This window comes from Neofelis nebulosa, chromosome 5 (genome assembly GCF_028018385.1).
Source record: "Neofelis nebulosa isolate mNeoNeb1 chromosome 5, mNeoNeb1.pri, whole genome shotgun sequence".
NCBI classification, from domain to species: Eukaryota; Metazoa; Chordata; class Mammalia; order Carnivora; family Felidae; genus Neofelis; species Neofelis nebulosa.
Genome location: NC_080786.1, coordinates 51,284,300 through 51,298,510, shown reverse-complemented (window position 1 = coordinate 51,298,510; position 14,211 = coordinate 51,284,300). Strand labels below are relative to the sequence as shown.

Below are 14,211 nucleotides of genomic sequence, written 5' to 3'. Positions count from 1 at the left end.
ACACGCTGACTCTGCGCCGTGCAAATGCTAAAAGTTAGGAGGGCGAGACAGAAGCAGAGAGACGCAGGTCCTTGACAAATTACCGAAATCGCGCAGAGATCATAGCAAAATTCTGCCAACTCTAACTTGGGGATAAAGCTCCCTTATTATTCTCGTGGCTAATAATATTAAAAACGCGGCGACTGAGACCTGTTTTTAGCTAAACAGACGACCTCCTGGACCACTCCGTGGCCCCAGCAGAGAGGTCATCAGGTGACAAAGGCGGCAACTCCTCACTCCGGCCTCTGCTCGCCGGCGGCGCAGGCCTAGGCGAGGCCTGAAGGGACTAGTTGGCGCGCACCAGCCGGGCGTGGTGACGTCAGGGCGGAAGCGCACGCTGCGTGAAGCGGCCCAGAATCAGGCGGTCACGGGAATATCCGTCGCGCCGAGGACGCTGGTTAGTCTCGCTCCGGGTTCCGGCTGCGTTGGGCGTGCGTGCAGCTCGCTGAGACTATGGCGTCCGGGCCTCACCCGACCGCGACCGCTGCCGCCGCCGCCTCGTCGGCCGCCCCGAGTGCGGGCGGCTCTAGCTCCGGGACGACGACCACGACGACGACTACGACGGGAGGGATCCTGATCGGCGACCGCCTGTACTCGGAAGTTTCGCTCACCATCGACCACTCGCTGATTCCGGAGGAGCGGCTCTCCCCTACCCCGTCTATGCAGGACGGGCTCGACCTGCCCAGCGAGACCGACTTGCGCATCCTGGGCTGCGAGCTCATCCAAGCCGCCGGCATTCTCCTCCGGTTGCCGCAGGTCAGTGCTTCGGCCCCGGGCCGGCCCAGCGCGCTTCTCCCCGCTGTCCCTTCCGCTGCATCCCGGTACCAGTGTGTCTCGGCAGGGTGGGGATGCCTCCTCGGGCTCTCCAGCCACAGGTCCCAGCCGGCTCCCGGGCGTGTCGAGGGTGGGAGGGCGCCGAGGCGAAAGGAGGACCCAGCAGCGAACAGTTCGCGGCGGGAGGGGGAGGGGGAGAGAGCGGCGGCACAAAATGGCGGCGGCGCCTGGTGCGGGCCCGCCTGACCCCTGCGCTTCCGTTCTTCTCTCTTGTCTGCAGGTGGCGATGGCAACGGGGCAGGTGTTGTTTCATCGTTTTTTCTACTCCAAGTCTTTCGTCAAACACAGTTTCGAGGTAAGAGCTGCGGGGGCGGGTGAAAAGGGATTTCTTCATCCGGAAACGAGGAGGAGGGGGTAGTGTCTCCACCCAGCTTTTCTAAAAAGGGAGTGGTTAGTTTAGGCCTTTGTACCTAGTTCTCACCCACGAGAAGTAGACTTTTGGAATGTGTTTTAAAACTATAAAGCTTCTCTTGAGCCCATGTGCTGTCATCAAAAATCACAATTTTCAATCAAATTCAATTAAGATTAGTTAGCATAAAAAAAAAAGCATAGTACCAGCGTATCTGGTATGCCTATGGGGAGTAGAAATGTGCATCGTACTCTATTTCACCAAAAGTCCAGTTGTGTCCTGAAATTCTCCCATCAGAATAAGTTGTTTAGACTTTGAAAGAGGCTTTCCTATTTGATAGTGTTGTAGTCTAACAATTTTTTTATTGGATTATGGGTTCTTTCAGATTGTTGCCATGGCTTGTATTAATCTTGCATCAAAAATTGAAGAAGCACCTAGAAGAATAAGAGATGTGATTAATGTATTTCACCACCTACGCCAGTTAAGAGGAAAAAGGTAAGATTGGCATTATTGAACACAGTGTTTCTTGCTGCTACTGCATTGTGCACCAATCATCAACTCAAAACATTCTTTCTTCTCAAAACTGATGCAAAGGAAAACCGGCTTTAATTTAGGTGTTAAAATTCACATAGGAGCTAACTAATACTTAAATTAATTTGAAAAAAAAAAAACACAATTAACCAGCTATCTAAAGTTTGTAGAGGCAGTTGCATTTATGGACAATCCTAACAGTGCTGTGAAGCCAGTCCTGTGGTTTAAGATTAAACAAGAAAGGGAATACGTTTGGCTCAAGTGTGAGTGTATTCTGTAAGTTATTTTCCTCCCTCCCCTCTTGGAAGACTGAAGGTTGGAAGTGTAAACACTGCAGTTCAAGTTAATATTGTGGCAAAGTTTTGTGTAGATCATGTTTTTCTACGCGAAGTCCCAGTTAATTCTTTATCAATTGAGGTTGGCTTTTGTTAGAATACTTCTCAACATTGAACTACGATATATCGCATAATACCGGATCTGAAAGGACTGCAGGATAAAGGTTGAAGTTTGAAGTCAAAGGGATTACACAGGTATTTTGTTTTGGTCAGATAAAGTATCAGTGAGTGGGGTAGAGAAATAACTATTGGGTTACATTTAGATAAGGACCGTTTTTATTTGATCTTGTAAGAAGAAAATAGAAACCAAATAGTGTCTTGGAGATTTTGTGGCTACGTGACAACACTTTGTGTGGACCTATGGGTTCGTGAGAGGCAGTGCAAAAAGTTTTAGTTGCAGGCTTCCTGCATCTAGAGGTGACTTCTAGTACATCCTGCAGAAGGATACACTTGGCATAGATTAGTTCTGTGTTCACTTCTTAAGAAATTGTGGTGATGTTAGATAAACTTGTACTGAGTTTGAAAGGAAGTTAGTTTTAAAAGGATTTTAAGTTGTTGGGGTTGGGTGTCAGTGCCAAATTAGTATCCTACATGCGTGGGCTTTATTGGCTGAATCTATAAGTTGTCAGTAATGGAACTATCCAGAGACCTAGTAAAGTAACCTTTAGTTAGAAAGTCTGAGCCATTGCTACCCAGATAAAGTCTGAGCCGTTGCTACCCAGATAGTTTCCACAGCATTTTTTCAGTTTTCTTACGTTCTTTTTTCCTCCATCTTTTCTCATTTACCCTAACCACGTCCAGGGACAGACTAATATTTTATTTTAAACTATCCTTTAGCTTCTTGGTGAGGAATCCCTGGAAATTGGGAAGATTTCAAATTGGTATTTAGTGTGGTCTGAGCTAAAATTTGTTTTTAGATATTTAGTGGATTCTTCAAGGTGTTTAAAACAAATTGACAGTAATTAAAAGGCTTTTAATCCGAGGATTCAGTGTTTGCCTAAAGGAGTTTTCGGTCTGTATTCTTTGAACCATTGAGCCAACTGTTGTATTGTAACTTAACAATGATTATCTACTTTGAACTTTTTCTATGAGACTTAGAGTATTCTTCCTTGAGGTCAGAGTAGGTCTTCTTAACTATACAAACTTTGGAATTTAAAACATCTCACCTGACTGTTGCGCCTGATATAATAGTGTGTTTTTGGTCATTATTACAGAGAAATTGACTTTGTCTCAATCTTACAAGTCTGATTATAGCATGAAATTTAAAAGGAGTTAATTGCATGGAAGCCTTTTTTTTAAAGCAGGATGTAAAAGTGTTTCTATGCATATTACAAGTTTACTCAGACACATAACTTGTATATGTTATTAACTTCAACTCTTTTTTCCCTTGCAACCGACTATACAGCGACCAGCTACATTTACCAAAGCCTGGGTGATGTGGAGTGGTACATAGAGATGAAGCTGTCGTCATGGCAACAGTGAGTGAAGTATCGAAAATCCCCAAGGAGAAGCCAGTGCTCTGAGAATAGGTCACTGGAATCGGGGACTAACAGGTTGGCCACTGGTGAACCATTTAGAAAAACTCCTGTTTCTTGTTATAAGCTTTTGTCTTTGCTGTCCAAGTTATTAGAAACTATAGCTTGGTGTGTTTTTATCTAGAGTAGTGCCATTAGAAAGTATTGTTGGTATTCCATTTTAGTTAGATAAATAGTATATCAGTTTAATGATGCTGTTTTAATCTGGTTTATGCATAGCTTTAAGTTGTAGTCTGATCTTGGTAATGACAGAGGACGCATCATTTTTGTAGCCTTTAGGTCATTGTTTTTCAGTCCTGGTTACACATTAGAATCACCAGAGGAGCTTTTAGAAAGTATCAATGCCCAAGCCCTGTCCTGGATTATTTCTCCCTCCCCCCTTCAATTTTTCTGTAGTTTCATAATTGCCTCCTAAGGTCAGAATAAATGGCTGAATTGAAAGAGAAAATTGCTTTTTCATTTCATTAGTTTCCGATTTTAATTTGTTTTTGAGATGCAGCATATTTGCAGACAATTAAGCATTTTCTGTAATTTTAAGGAGCCCACATGTATACCTGAATGCTTGCCTAAAGACAAATATTCAGACTGATGCAACCATTCATTGGTGAATATGGTGTGGTATTTTCAGCAGGTATATAGATCATAGACAAGAACTGGAAGTCTTAAGTGGTCTTGTCATTTAGTCCAACCTCCCTCAGTTTATTTCGGTGGTTGTAAAGGTAGTGGCCTTCAGCTGGCTTAAACACTGCTAGAGGAGGAATATTCCCTTGGAGTAGGCGTTACAACTTTCTGTATATTGAACAACAATCTGGCTCCTCATAAACTAAATCTCATTTTAGTGTAGTCTCTCGAAGAACTAAGTCCAAATTTTCTAGGTGCTTGTACCACACAAGTGAGACTAACCATGTTTGGATATCCTGTTTGAATTTTTTTTCTTTTTTTTTTGTTAAGTCGTATTTCAGCTAAATCATGCTAAAGGAAAAATTGTTATTCTCAGAGACGAAATAAACTTCCAGTGACCAAAGCCCAAGATTTCCTATTAAGACTAAAATTTGAAAATTTTTCTTTTCATGTAAATTTAATTTTAAAAATCTGATAAAAAAGCAGGGGAGGTAGAGTTTAGTTTGTTGATGATGAAAATTATTTTTCCTCTGAATAGGTAATTTTTTTTTTTTAAGAGATTTAGAATGTCACCTCCTGAAACTTACTGGAAAGGAAAGTTTACTTAATTCAAGATGAAGAAATTCTAGCAAGCTTCAATTCAACTTTATGTGCTTGCTGCCAGACAGTACTAATTGATAAATTGTTACTGTAAGTAAGGAAACCACCTGCTTAGACAGTTTCCTTTAATCTTTTCTTATTGCTGACTTATGGAAACATTTTTCTATTTCTGATACAAATTCTGATACAAAATAATCCTTTTACGGTAGTTGTAAATTACATGCTCATTGAGCCTTTCTTGATTTAAAACCAGTTTTTAACAAAATGAAAATGTCAGATTATATATCTACAAAGTTACCTTCCAAAACCACTAGTAGAAGGCCTAAGCAAGAATTTGAGTATATAGTTGAATTACACTAAATAATGGGTTTGGTTTCCTTAATTGGTTTTGGTGTTGGGACTTTGACATACGAAAAAAGGAAAGTAAAGATTGTGGCAGAATAGATGGAAAGTAACAATTCATTTAATGAATTAATTCATTTAATTCAATTAATGAATAAGCCTGATTTGGGGATCAGATAATAGCCATTATTGAGACAAGTGTGTAGTTGGTTAATTGCAGGAAAAGTGAGTTTTAACAGAATTTGAAGGCAGCTGTTAAAGCAAGCTTAGTAAGAGGTATAGATTAGTTTGATCAACATAAAATAGGGGGAAATGAAACAAAACTACTTTTATAAATTTATTTTTAGGATTTTAATGGTGCGGTTTACAGTCTGAATTGCAGGGAGTAAAGAGTTAGTGGCAGGCCACTATAAAACTGGGGATATTCTACGTCCTGATACCTGTTGAAGGAGGGCCATCAAATAACTGGTTATGAGAGTCGGAGGTGTGGATTTGACTTTTTTCCAAGCTTCTTGTAATAATGATAAAACCTGAAAAATTACAAACCTTAAGTTTTTGGGTTATATATTCATGTGTACATTGATTGCTCTGAAGTTAATTTTTTCCCCAAAGAGTATTTAACTTGTAGCCTATTGTCCTGATAAGGTAGATTCATTGTTATATTTTTATATTAGAAGTCTGTCCCCTGTCCAGTTGGTGGCCTCATTCCTCACACTTCTCATAGCTATAATAGGAATCGAACGGAGTGAAGGCCATTTTCAGCACTGTTAATTTAAGTAAGCTAGTTTCCATCTTGTCAGATTTACCAACTTTTTTGTTTAGTGTATTTTGATAAAAATCATATACTATCAAATAATTTGAAATAGTCTAATAAGCATTCTTGTTGCTGTAATTTTAGATGGGATGAAGGAAGGAAAATGAAAAGATGTTTAGATAATATGTCACTGCAGGGTAGTTAATGTAGCTCATTTCAGATTGTTTTCTAATATTCAAGTGGATGTATTTAAAATACAATCTTACATATTTCTGGATTTGGCGTACATGATAAAATGAGTTGTGAGTGGTAATATTCAGAATGACCTTTTTTTAAAACCAGATGTGTTCTGCCAGAGCAAAAACTCTTGAATCTTTTGGCTGAAATGAATTCAGTATGGGGAAACATTTTTAAATGTTCTCTCCCTATATATACACCATATAATCACGTCTTAATGAAAATGTATTTCTTATTGGCTCTAAAAACATCAAACGAAGGACAATGGGAAATGAAAGTCCACAAGTTCTCCGTAAGAAACCAGTTTTGAATTTAAATCAGATAGTCTTTTAATTGAAAATGCTATTTCCTAAGCATTGAACCACTGATACATAGCTTTCTGCATTATAACCTTTGAAGCTATCAAAATTTAGTCTGGCACAGAGACCTTGAGTATTCTGATTCCCTCATCATGGTCTTCCCTTCTCTTTTAAATTGCATTCTAAAGAGTATTGCCTGGTAACTACAACTCAGACCAAATTTAAGCCTGTTTTTTATTGATCGCTTCTAGTTTTGAATCTTTTATTTATGTAATTGAGCTGAAATTTTAGTGCTCAGATTTTCTTTAACAGAGACGGATTCTTAGAATAAATTTGTTTAGGCAATTGTCCATTTAGGGGAATCTGAATTAGCTACCTACCATTTTTTCCCCCACTTTATACTTTGGCCATAAATTAGCCAAGAGTTGATAGTTTAGAAAATGAATTAAATCATTATAATCTTATGAAGTCTTTATAGTAAATATTTTCAATAACACATTAGTTTTGTCACTGGAAAAAATCTGTGGAGACTAATGAGGTTTGTGATGATAAATCAACAATTTAAGTCTATGTATACATATACACCTAAAAGATAATCATGAAAAAAACAACAAAGGATACATGTAAGTATTAGAATGAATTTTTCACTACAGGGTTGAGTTAGTTCCTATAGAAACCTAGTTTAGAAAGTGTATGTTTAATTAGCATAACTTGGACAGCACAAGATTAATGCTTTAACTTGTTTGCAGGAGTTTAAAAAGCTGGTTTCTGTTGCCAATAGTTGGTTGGAAGGGAAAATGGAGATGCCACAAATACAATTTTTTGGATGTGCAAAACAGTTTTGATTTTATTTCTTACAAACTATAGGACTCCAAGCCCCCTGATCCTTGATCAGAACTACATTAACACCAAAAATCAAGTTATCAAGGCAGAGAGAAGGGTGCTAAAGGAGTTGGGATTTTGTGTTCATGTCAAGCATCCCCATAAGGTGAGTTGTAGAGTGCAGAGATTACATTCGTAAGTATTAGGGTCTTTCTAAAACTGCATCTTACATGAATTTATATTGTTATTTTTGAGAGTTAACCTTGGTTTTTAAAAAGCATCCTTCAGGTTATTGAAATTTATCAGAAAGTAGGAGTCAAAAAGACTTGGGTTCAGATCTCCACCCTTCATCGTGTGGGCATAGATAAGTTGTTTTTGCCTCTGTGGTTAACCCAGTTTCCCTAGCCAGAAAACAGATTGTGAAATAACCTTATTCCAAAGAGGAAATAATATACATGTGCAAAAGTACCTGGAATGCTGTCACACAGTAAAATGTTCAAAGCATAGTGGCTGCTTGCTGTATGAATATTTATTTCTCCAGTATCTCTTAGCTTACATATGATCATCATAATAGCCCATTGGTTACCATATGGGTGCTCTGGGGATAGGACTATCTGTGAGAGAAGTTTGTCTTTGCCATTAGCTCTTGGACTTTGGCAAATATCCCTGTTCCTCGGATGCTACATCTTCAAGATTGTAAAATTAGAAAGATTGATAATAAAGGTCCAGGAAGATTTGACCTGAACTGTAGTGAAACTGTTGATAATGTAGTTTTTATTTATCACACTTTAGTGTGATAAGCTTCACTGTAGAAATACTGTTTGATTACTTAATTGTAATATCCACTGTATTACATAATATCATATGCATTGTGTAGCATTAAAAACATACAGTCTATAGGATTTTTGGACATGTAGAATTGTACCCTGGGAAATTAAGTGAAATAATCTCATACCACAGTGCCTGTCACATAGTAAAGTGTTCATGGAGAAATTAGGTATTTTTTTTAACTGATTTCGCTCATTTTTCCTGTGCAATTTTGGATCATACTTCTAATTTTTATGGAATCTAGTGGCATAATAACCCACACCGACTGCCTGTGTGTTATAGGTTGGTCTGTATTATCTATGCGGTTGTAGAAGAGATAAAACTTGCACCTAACATTTCAATTACTTATATTCATTGAACTCTGTATTCTTAAAGAACCACTGATTTGCTAAATTGAGTTTTTTTCCCTTGTCCTTCAGATCATTGTTATGTATTTACAAGTCTTAGAATGTGAACGTAATCAAACCCTGGTTCAAACTGCCTGGTAAGTTGCTTTTTTACATTTCTTTCCTAGCCAGGAAAACAGAAGCAGAAATAAAGTAAGTTTCATTTTCCCTTTCCAAAATAATGAGAGGAGTTTGTTTTGGTGCTTTTTGTTTTTTTTGTTTTTTAACCAAAAGGTAAATAATGCTTATTTCTGCTTCCTGTTTTCTTGGCTTGACTAATTGCTTTCAATGGAGAACTCAATTTAACTTTGTTCTTTTTTCTACTCTTTAATTAAAGGGTAGTCCATGATGGTAAGTCATAGAACTCTGCCCTCTGCACTTCAGCCCATGACCTCAGGATGGCCTGATTGGCTGCCCTGCTCTCCAGCCAATCCAGTGCAAGCTCTCATCCGAGATTCACTGAAGTGGTCCATATCCATCTGGCAGCATCTTCTAGTTCTGTCGGGGTGTCAAAAGGATTTGTATATTTGCTTCTAGAAGTAACTATTCAACATGCCTGTGTATATAATGTATACCTGTAACTATCAAAATGAATAGTTCATTTTTGATAGATTTGTTGTCCAGCCATTATGAATTAAATGATTTTTTTTGTTAGGAGTTTGACTTAGATTTCTATTTTTAGTATGTATAGCATGGTGTCTACCAAAGGGGAAAGTACAACTTGCAGCTTAAAATGGGCACCATTCCCATTCTGGATGAATTATAGCTGCTGGACTGTTGAGGCAATACTAAAAGAATTACATTTTTAAAAGAGATGTTAATATTGCCATAAGTACTATAGAACTTGGACTTTTGACATGAAGATGTTTGACTTGGAGGGCTAGTTTATTTTAAGGTAAAACAAGGAATTTGGTCCAGCTACAACTACTTTCTCAAGACTGTTGATGATGTGCAGGACTTAAGTAATTTTCATGTTCTGGACTTAAATGACTGCCATGCTTCTTTAAATATCAGTAATATTAGATAAGTCTAATTGCTTTTATAAAATGCATGACATTTTTAATATATGCTCTATAGAACATTTAAGCAGTTTTCATGGATAAGGATTTTTAAGAAATAGTCTAACCTTTTAAAATAGTTTAACCTTTTAAACAATTTGTGAAATTTCTTTAATACTTTAGGGATATTGTGGGGAGGGTTCACTAATAAAAAAGTCCAGCACTTTATTAACTGAAGTAGTTTATTGCTTTTGTTTGTACTTAGTCACAAAAAAGGTATGTAAACAAGGCTATTCTGTATATTTACTGCTCTTCACTTCCCTACCTAGATTTTCTGAAGTAGCTTAGTTTTCTTAATACAATTTGGTGAGTGCTTACTGAAAATGCCTTTTTACCCCTGTTACAGTATTTTGAGTTTTTGAAAGAACTTGGTTGACACTGCTTTTCATTGTGGATAAAGGAGAGATGGTCAATAATTAATGGCTTGAAGTACTGTTGGAGTGGTTTATCATTTCTGAAATTAGATATGTGAAAATTGACTTTCAAAGCATTGCTTTTCATAGAAATAAAAACTACAGAAGTACTATTTGGGATGATGTGGAATTATTTTAAAGGACTTTAGTCACATCTAGGAAAGGTGAAGAATGGTTCCAGTGTTAAATTCTTATCTCTTACTGATTTTTGAGTTAAGAGTTGTTGTATGCTAGAATATGAGGATATGAATATAAATAAGAGAAGAAAAAAGAATAAAGTAGATTGAGTCTCCAATTTTATGTAAGCCTCGGAAGGACTGGTTTGTTTATGTACAAAGCTTATGGTTGAAATATTTTTCAGGAATTATATGAATGACAGTCTTCGAACCAATGTATTTGTTCGGTTCCAGCCAGAGACTATAGCATGTGCTTGCATCTACCTTGCAGCTAGAGCTCTTCAGGTAGGTATATATAGCCTGTAGTCTGCTATAGGATACATCACAAGAGTTAGCAGTTCTAATAAAAACTGAAATTTGTCCTAAACCATTCTGTTTTTATGGTTTAGATTCCATTACCAACTCGTCCCCATTGGTTTCTTCTTTTTGGTACTACAGAAGAGGAAATCCAGGAAATTTGCATAGAAACGCTTAGGCTTTATACCAGAAAAAAGGTAGCTGTTTACTTATGTTTGTGTTAATACTTTTTAAGTGTTGAGTCTAAACTAGTATAAGGGAGAACTACTAACTTCATTTTCTTCCACCAGCCAAACTATGAATTGTTGGAAAAAGAAGTAGAGAAAAGAAAAGTAGCCTTACAAGAAGCCAAATTAAAAGCAAAGGGATTGAATCCCGATGGAACTCCAGCCCTTTCAACCCTTGGTGGATTTTCCCCAGCCTCCAAACCATGTAAGATATATTCAAAATTGAAATGATTTGGGCACTGAAGATGTGCAGTTATTAGAAAGCTTTAGCGTATAACAGTGGCATAGAAACAATGATGTTAGCAAGCAAGAAGCTGTTACCATTTTCTCTTATGATAGACAAATACTTGAAAGCATGGTGCTCTTGAGTTTCATTTAGAAACAACTTTTTGGCCCTCTGTTAAATCCAATAGATAACATGTCTTTGTGTTGTTTTTAAGCATCACCAAGAGAAGTGAAAGCTGAAGAGAAGTCACCAATCTCTGTTAATGTGAAGACAGTCAAGAAAGAACCTGAGGACAGACAACAGGCTTCCAAAAGCCCTTATAATGGGTGAGAGTATATTTGAATTAGAAAACTAGTCTAAGGACTCTTTTATGTGTTTAATTTCTAACACACTAAACACGTATCTGAAATAATGGTGTGGGGGTTTTTTTTTGTTTGTTTTTTAAGTGTAAGAAAAGACAGCAAGAGAAGTAGAAACAGCAGGAGTGCAAGTCGATCAAGGTCAAGAACACGATCACGTTCTAGATCACATACTCCAAGAAGACAGTAAGTAAATATTCTCATAGAGAAAGCAGTCTTATTTGGAGTAACGTTCCTGAGTTTTAAGAAAATTGAACATAGTTGGATGTTTTCACAGTTAGGCTAGATTTAGTCTTTTTAACATGAGCTAAATTATGAGAAGTGAGTTTGGAAATCTGCCCTGCCTATACACGGCTTTTTCGTTTTGTGGTAGTGTAACTTAACATTCTGTTCTGGTTTTGCCCATTTTTTGAAGAAGTGTAGGGGCTGGCCACAAAGTGCTATGGAAGGCTATAATATCCTGTCTAATGTGAAAACAGTCTTTTTGTTTAAGTTTAATTCGAGAATATTAATATTTTATTAACTGTTAATTAACCAGTAATCAAATTGACCAGAGCCAAAGAATCTTCCCTGGCTTTGTAATTAAAATGCTAGCTGCTTGTGTCTGTTCAATGGCTCTTTTGAACATGTGTGAGATACTCAATAAAAAGCATAGCTATCTAGGACACTTTGCAAAAATTACTAATTCTCTCTTTGGAATGTAGACATGTGGTACATTTAAGATTTGTGTAATACATGGGGCGCCTGGGTGGCGCAGTCAGTTGAGCGTCCGACTTCAGCCAGGTCACGATCTCGCGGTCCGTGAGTTCGAGCCCCGCGTCGGGCTCTGGGCTGATGGCTCGGAGCCTGGAGCCTGTTTCCGATTCTGTGTGTCCCTCTCTCTCTGCCCCTCCCCCGTTCATGCTCTGTCTCTCTCTGTCCCAAAAATAAATAAAAAACGTTGAAAAAAAAATTAAAAAAAAAAAAAAAAAGATTTGTGTAATACAGGTTAGCGGGAGCTGGTGAGAGGTGGGTAAATTTAGTGAAAGTTTTCTGTCCTGCCTGTACTGCTACAGGTCAATATTGTTTTTTGAACCTGTTAAAAGCACCACCAAAATAATCTGTTCCCAGCAGAAACTGAATCTAAACCTCAAATTTTTATTGTCTAAGTTATAATAATAGGCGGAGCCGATCTGGAACATACAGCTCAAGATCAAGAAGCAGGTCCCGCAGTCACAGTGAAAGTCCAAGACGACATCATAATCATGGTTCTCCTCACCTTAAGGCCAAGCATACAAGAGAGGATTTAAAAAGTTCAAATAGACATGGTCATAAAAGGAAAAAGTCTCGTTCTCGATCTCAGAGCAAGTCTCGGGATCACTCAGATGCTGCCAAGAAACACAGGCATGAAAGGGGACATCATAGGGACAGGCGTGAAAGATCTCGCTCCTTTGAGAGGTCCCATAAAGGCAAGCACCATGGTGGCAGTCGCTCAGGACATGGCAGGCACAGGCGCTGACTTTCTTCCTTTGAGCCTGCATCAGTTCCTGGTTTTGCCTATCTACAGTGTGATGTATGGACTCATAATCAAAACATTAAAAGGAAATTGATTAGGATTTGATTTCTTAAAGCCCTCTAGGTCTCTAGAAACACTGAGGACATTTTCTTTTGGAAAGAAACTATGTTTTTTTTTTTTTGTTTTGGGGTTTTTTGTTTTTAAGTTTTTGTGGGTTTCTTTTTTGTTTGGGGGGTTTTTTTGGTTGTTTCTAGGGTTTTTGTTTTGTTTTGTTTGTTTTGTTTTTGTTTTGTTTTGTTTTTTTTGCACATTAAAATGCCCTAGCAGTATCTAATTGAAAACCATGGTCAGGTTCAATTGTACTTATAGTTGTGTATTGTTTATTGCTATAAGAACTGGAGGTGAGTTCTGTAAAAATGTATCTTATTTTTATACAGATAAAAATTGCAGACACTGTTCTATTTAAGTGGTTATTTGTTTAAATGATGGTGAATACTTTCTTAACACTGGTTTGTCTGCATGTGTAAAGATTTTTACAAGGAAATAAAATACAAATCTTGTTTTTCTAAACTGCTTCAAATATCTTATTTAAATAAATTATTAAACAGAAAAATTTTAATAGTAAAGTGCCTGTACTGATTTTCTGACAAAACCTTTTCTCCATCAGCTATATATATAGTTCAAGGTTCTTAAATGCAGTTCTTACCTGCATTGAGAGCTATTCTAAAAGTCTTTGCCTTTATATTTGGAAAAAAACCAATGGGAGTTGTGCAACAATGTAATATTAAATGTTCTATTGTAGCATTAAACCAGTCTTCAAGTTGAAACCTATTTGCACATATATAGTACTTAAAATTTGCTTTAAGCTTCTGGTACCATTTAAGTGAGCTGTCCTCTAGAACAAAGTCAAAAACTTTTAACATAATGGTATATCAGACCCAACTGCTAAACATTAAAGGTTTTCTTTAATTTAGACAGTGAAGATTTTATCTAGGCTAGGAGGATTGAATAATAAAATGAGGACCCCCGGACTTGGCTAGCTGAAAAAAGTAAAATCTGACCCTAAAGTAAATCAAGTTTTGTTGAAAAAGTCAGAAGTCCTATATCCAAATGAATACATTTTTAATATGCATATTGACAGTTATTTTACCAATAATTTGGAAGTGAATTTAGAAATTTTAGGCCATATAGGATTTCATTATTTTATAGTTATAGTAAGTTTTGCATTAATTTTTTTTAACACTTGATTACGTGGCCACTAGACCTGGCTCTAAATAATTTTTTTGTTTCAAGAAATCAAATATACCCACAAAGATATGAAGATTTACTGCCACTAAGGATGTTTTAAAAAAAAATAACAGCTTCTCAAGATGATTCCAAAGACCAACATTCACCATTGGTGAGCAATAGGGCTGAAAAAAGTAGAAAGCCAAACAAGGCAACTACAC

General features: G+C 37.3%; 1 protein-coding gene across 3 annotated transcripts; it reads left to right on the top strand.

Annotated features, from left to right (window-relative positions):
* Positions 1–482: 482 nt before the first annotated feature.
* On the top strand, positions 483–13,333 carry CCNL1 (cyclin L1). 3 transcript variants are annotated; one of them, XM_058730309.1, is made up of 11 exons: positions 483–795; positions 1,094–1,168; positions 1,608–1,717; positions 7,344–7,464; positions 8,546–8,610; positions 10,345–10,444; positions 10,549–10,653; positions 10,747–10,888; positions 11,124–11,235; positions 11,356–11,454; positions 12,418–13,333. In XM_058730309.1, exons 1-11 carry the CDS (start codon positions 493–495, stop codon positions 12,764–12,766), a joined length of 1,581 nt encoding a protein of 526 aa, XP_058586292.1. In that variant the 5' UTR covers positions 483–492; the 3' UTR covers positions 12,767–13,333. The 3 variants fall into 3 exon arrangements, 2 of the variants coding, with proteins under 2 accessions (XP_058586292.1, XP_058586293.1); XR_009261919.1 differs by lacking the exons at positions 10,549–10,653; positions 10,747–10,888; positions 11,124–11,235; positions 11,356–11,454; positions 12,418–13,333 and having other exon boundaries at positions 8,546–8,665; XM_058730310.1 differs by lacking the exons at positions 10,345–10,444; positions 10,549–10,653; positions 10,747–10,888; ... (1 more) ...; positions 11,356–11,454; positions 12,418–13,333 and adding an exon at positions 8,850–10,093.
* The last annotated feature ends 878 nt before the right edge of the window (positions 13,334–14,211 follow it).

Coding starts and splice junctions, on each gene's coding strand:
- CCNL1 (XM_058730309.1), top strand. CDS start 493: ATGGCGTCCGGGCCTCACCCGACCGCGACCGCTGCCGCCGCCGCCTCG. Junction 1,169..1,607: donor TCGTCAAACACAGTTTCGAG/GTAAGAGCTGCG, acceptor GGGTTCTTTCAG/ATTGTTGCCATGGCTTGTAT. Junction 10,889..11,123: donor TTCCCCAGCCTCCAAACCAT/GTAAGATATATT, acceptor GTTGTTTTTAAG/CATCACCAAGAGAAGTGAAA.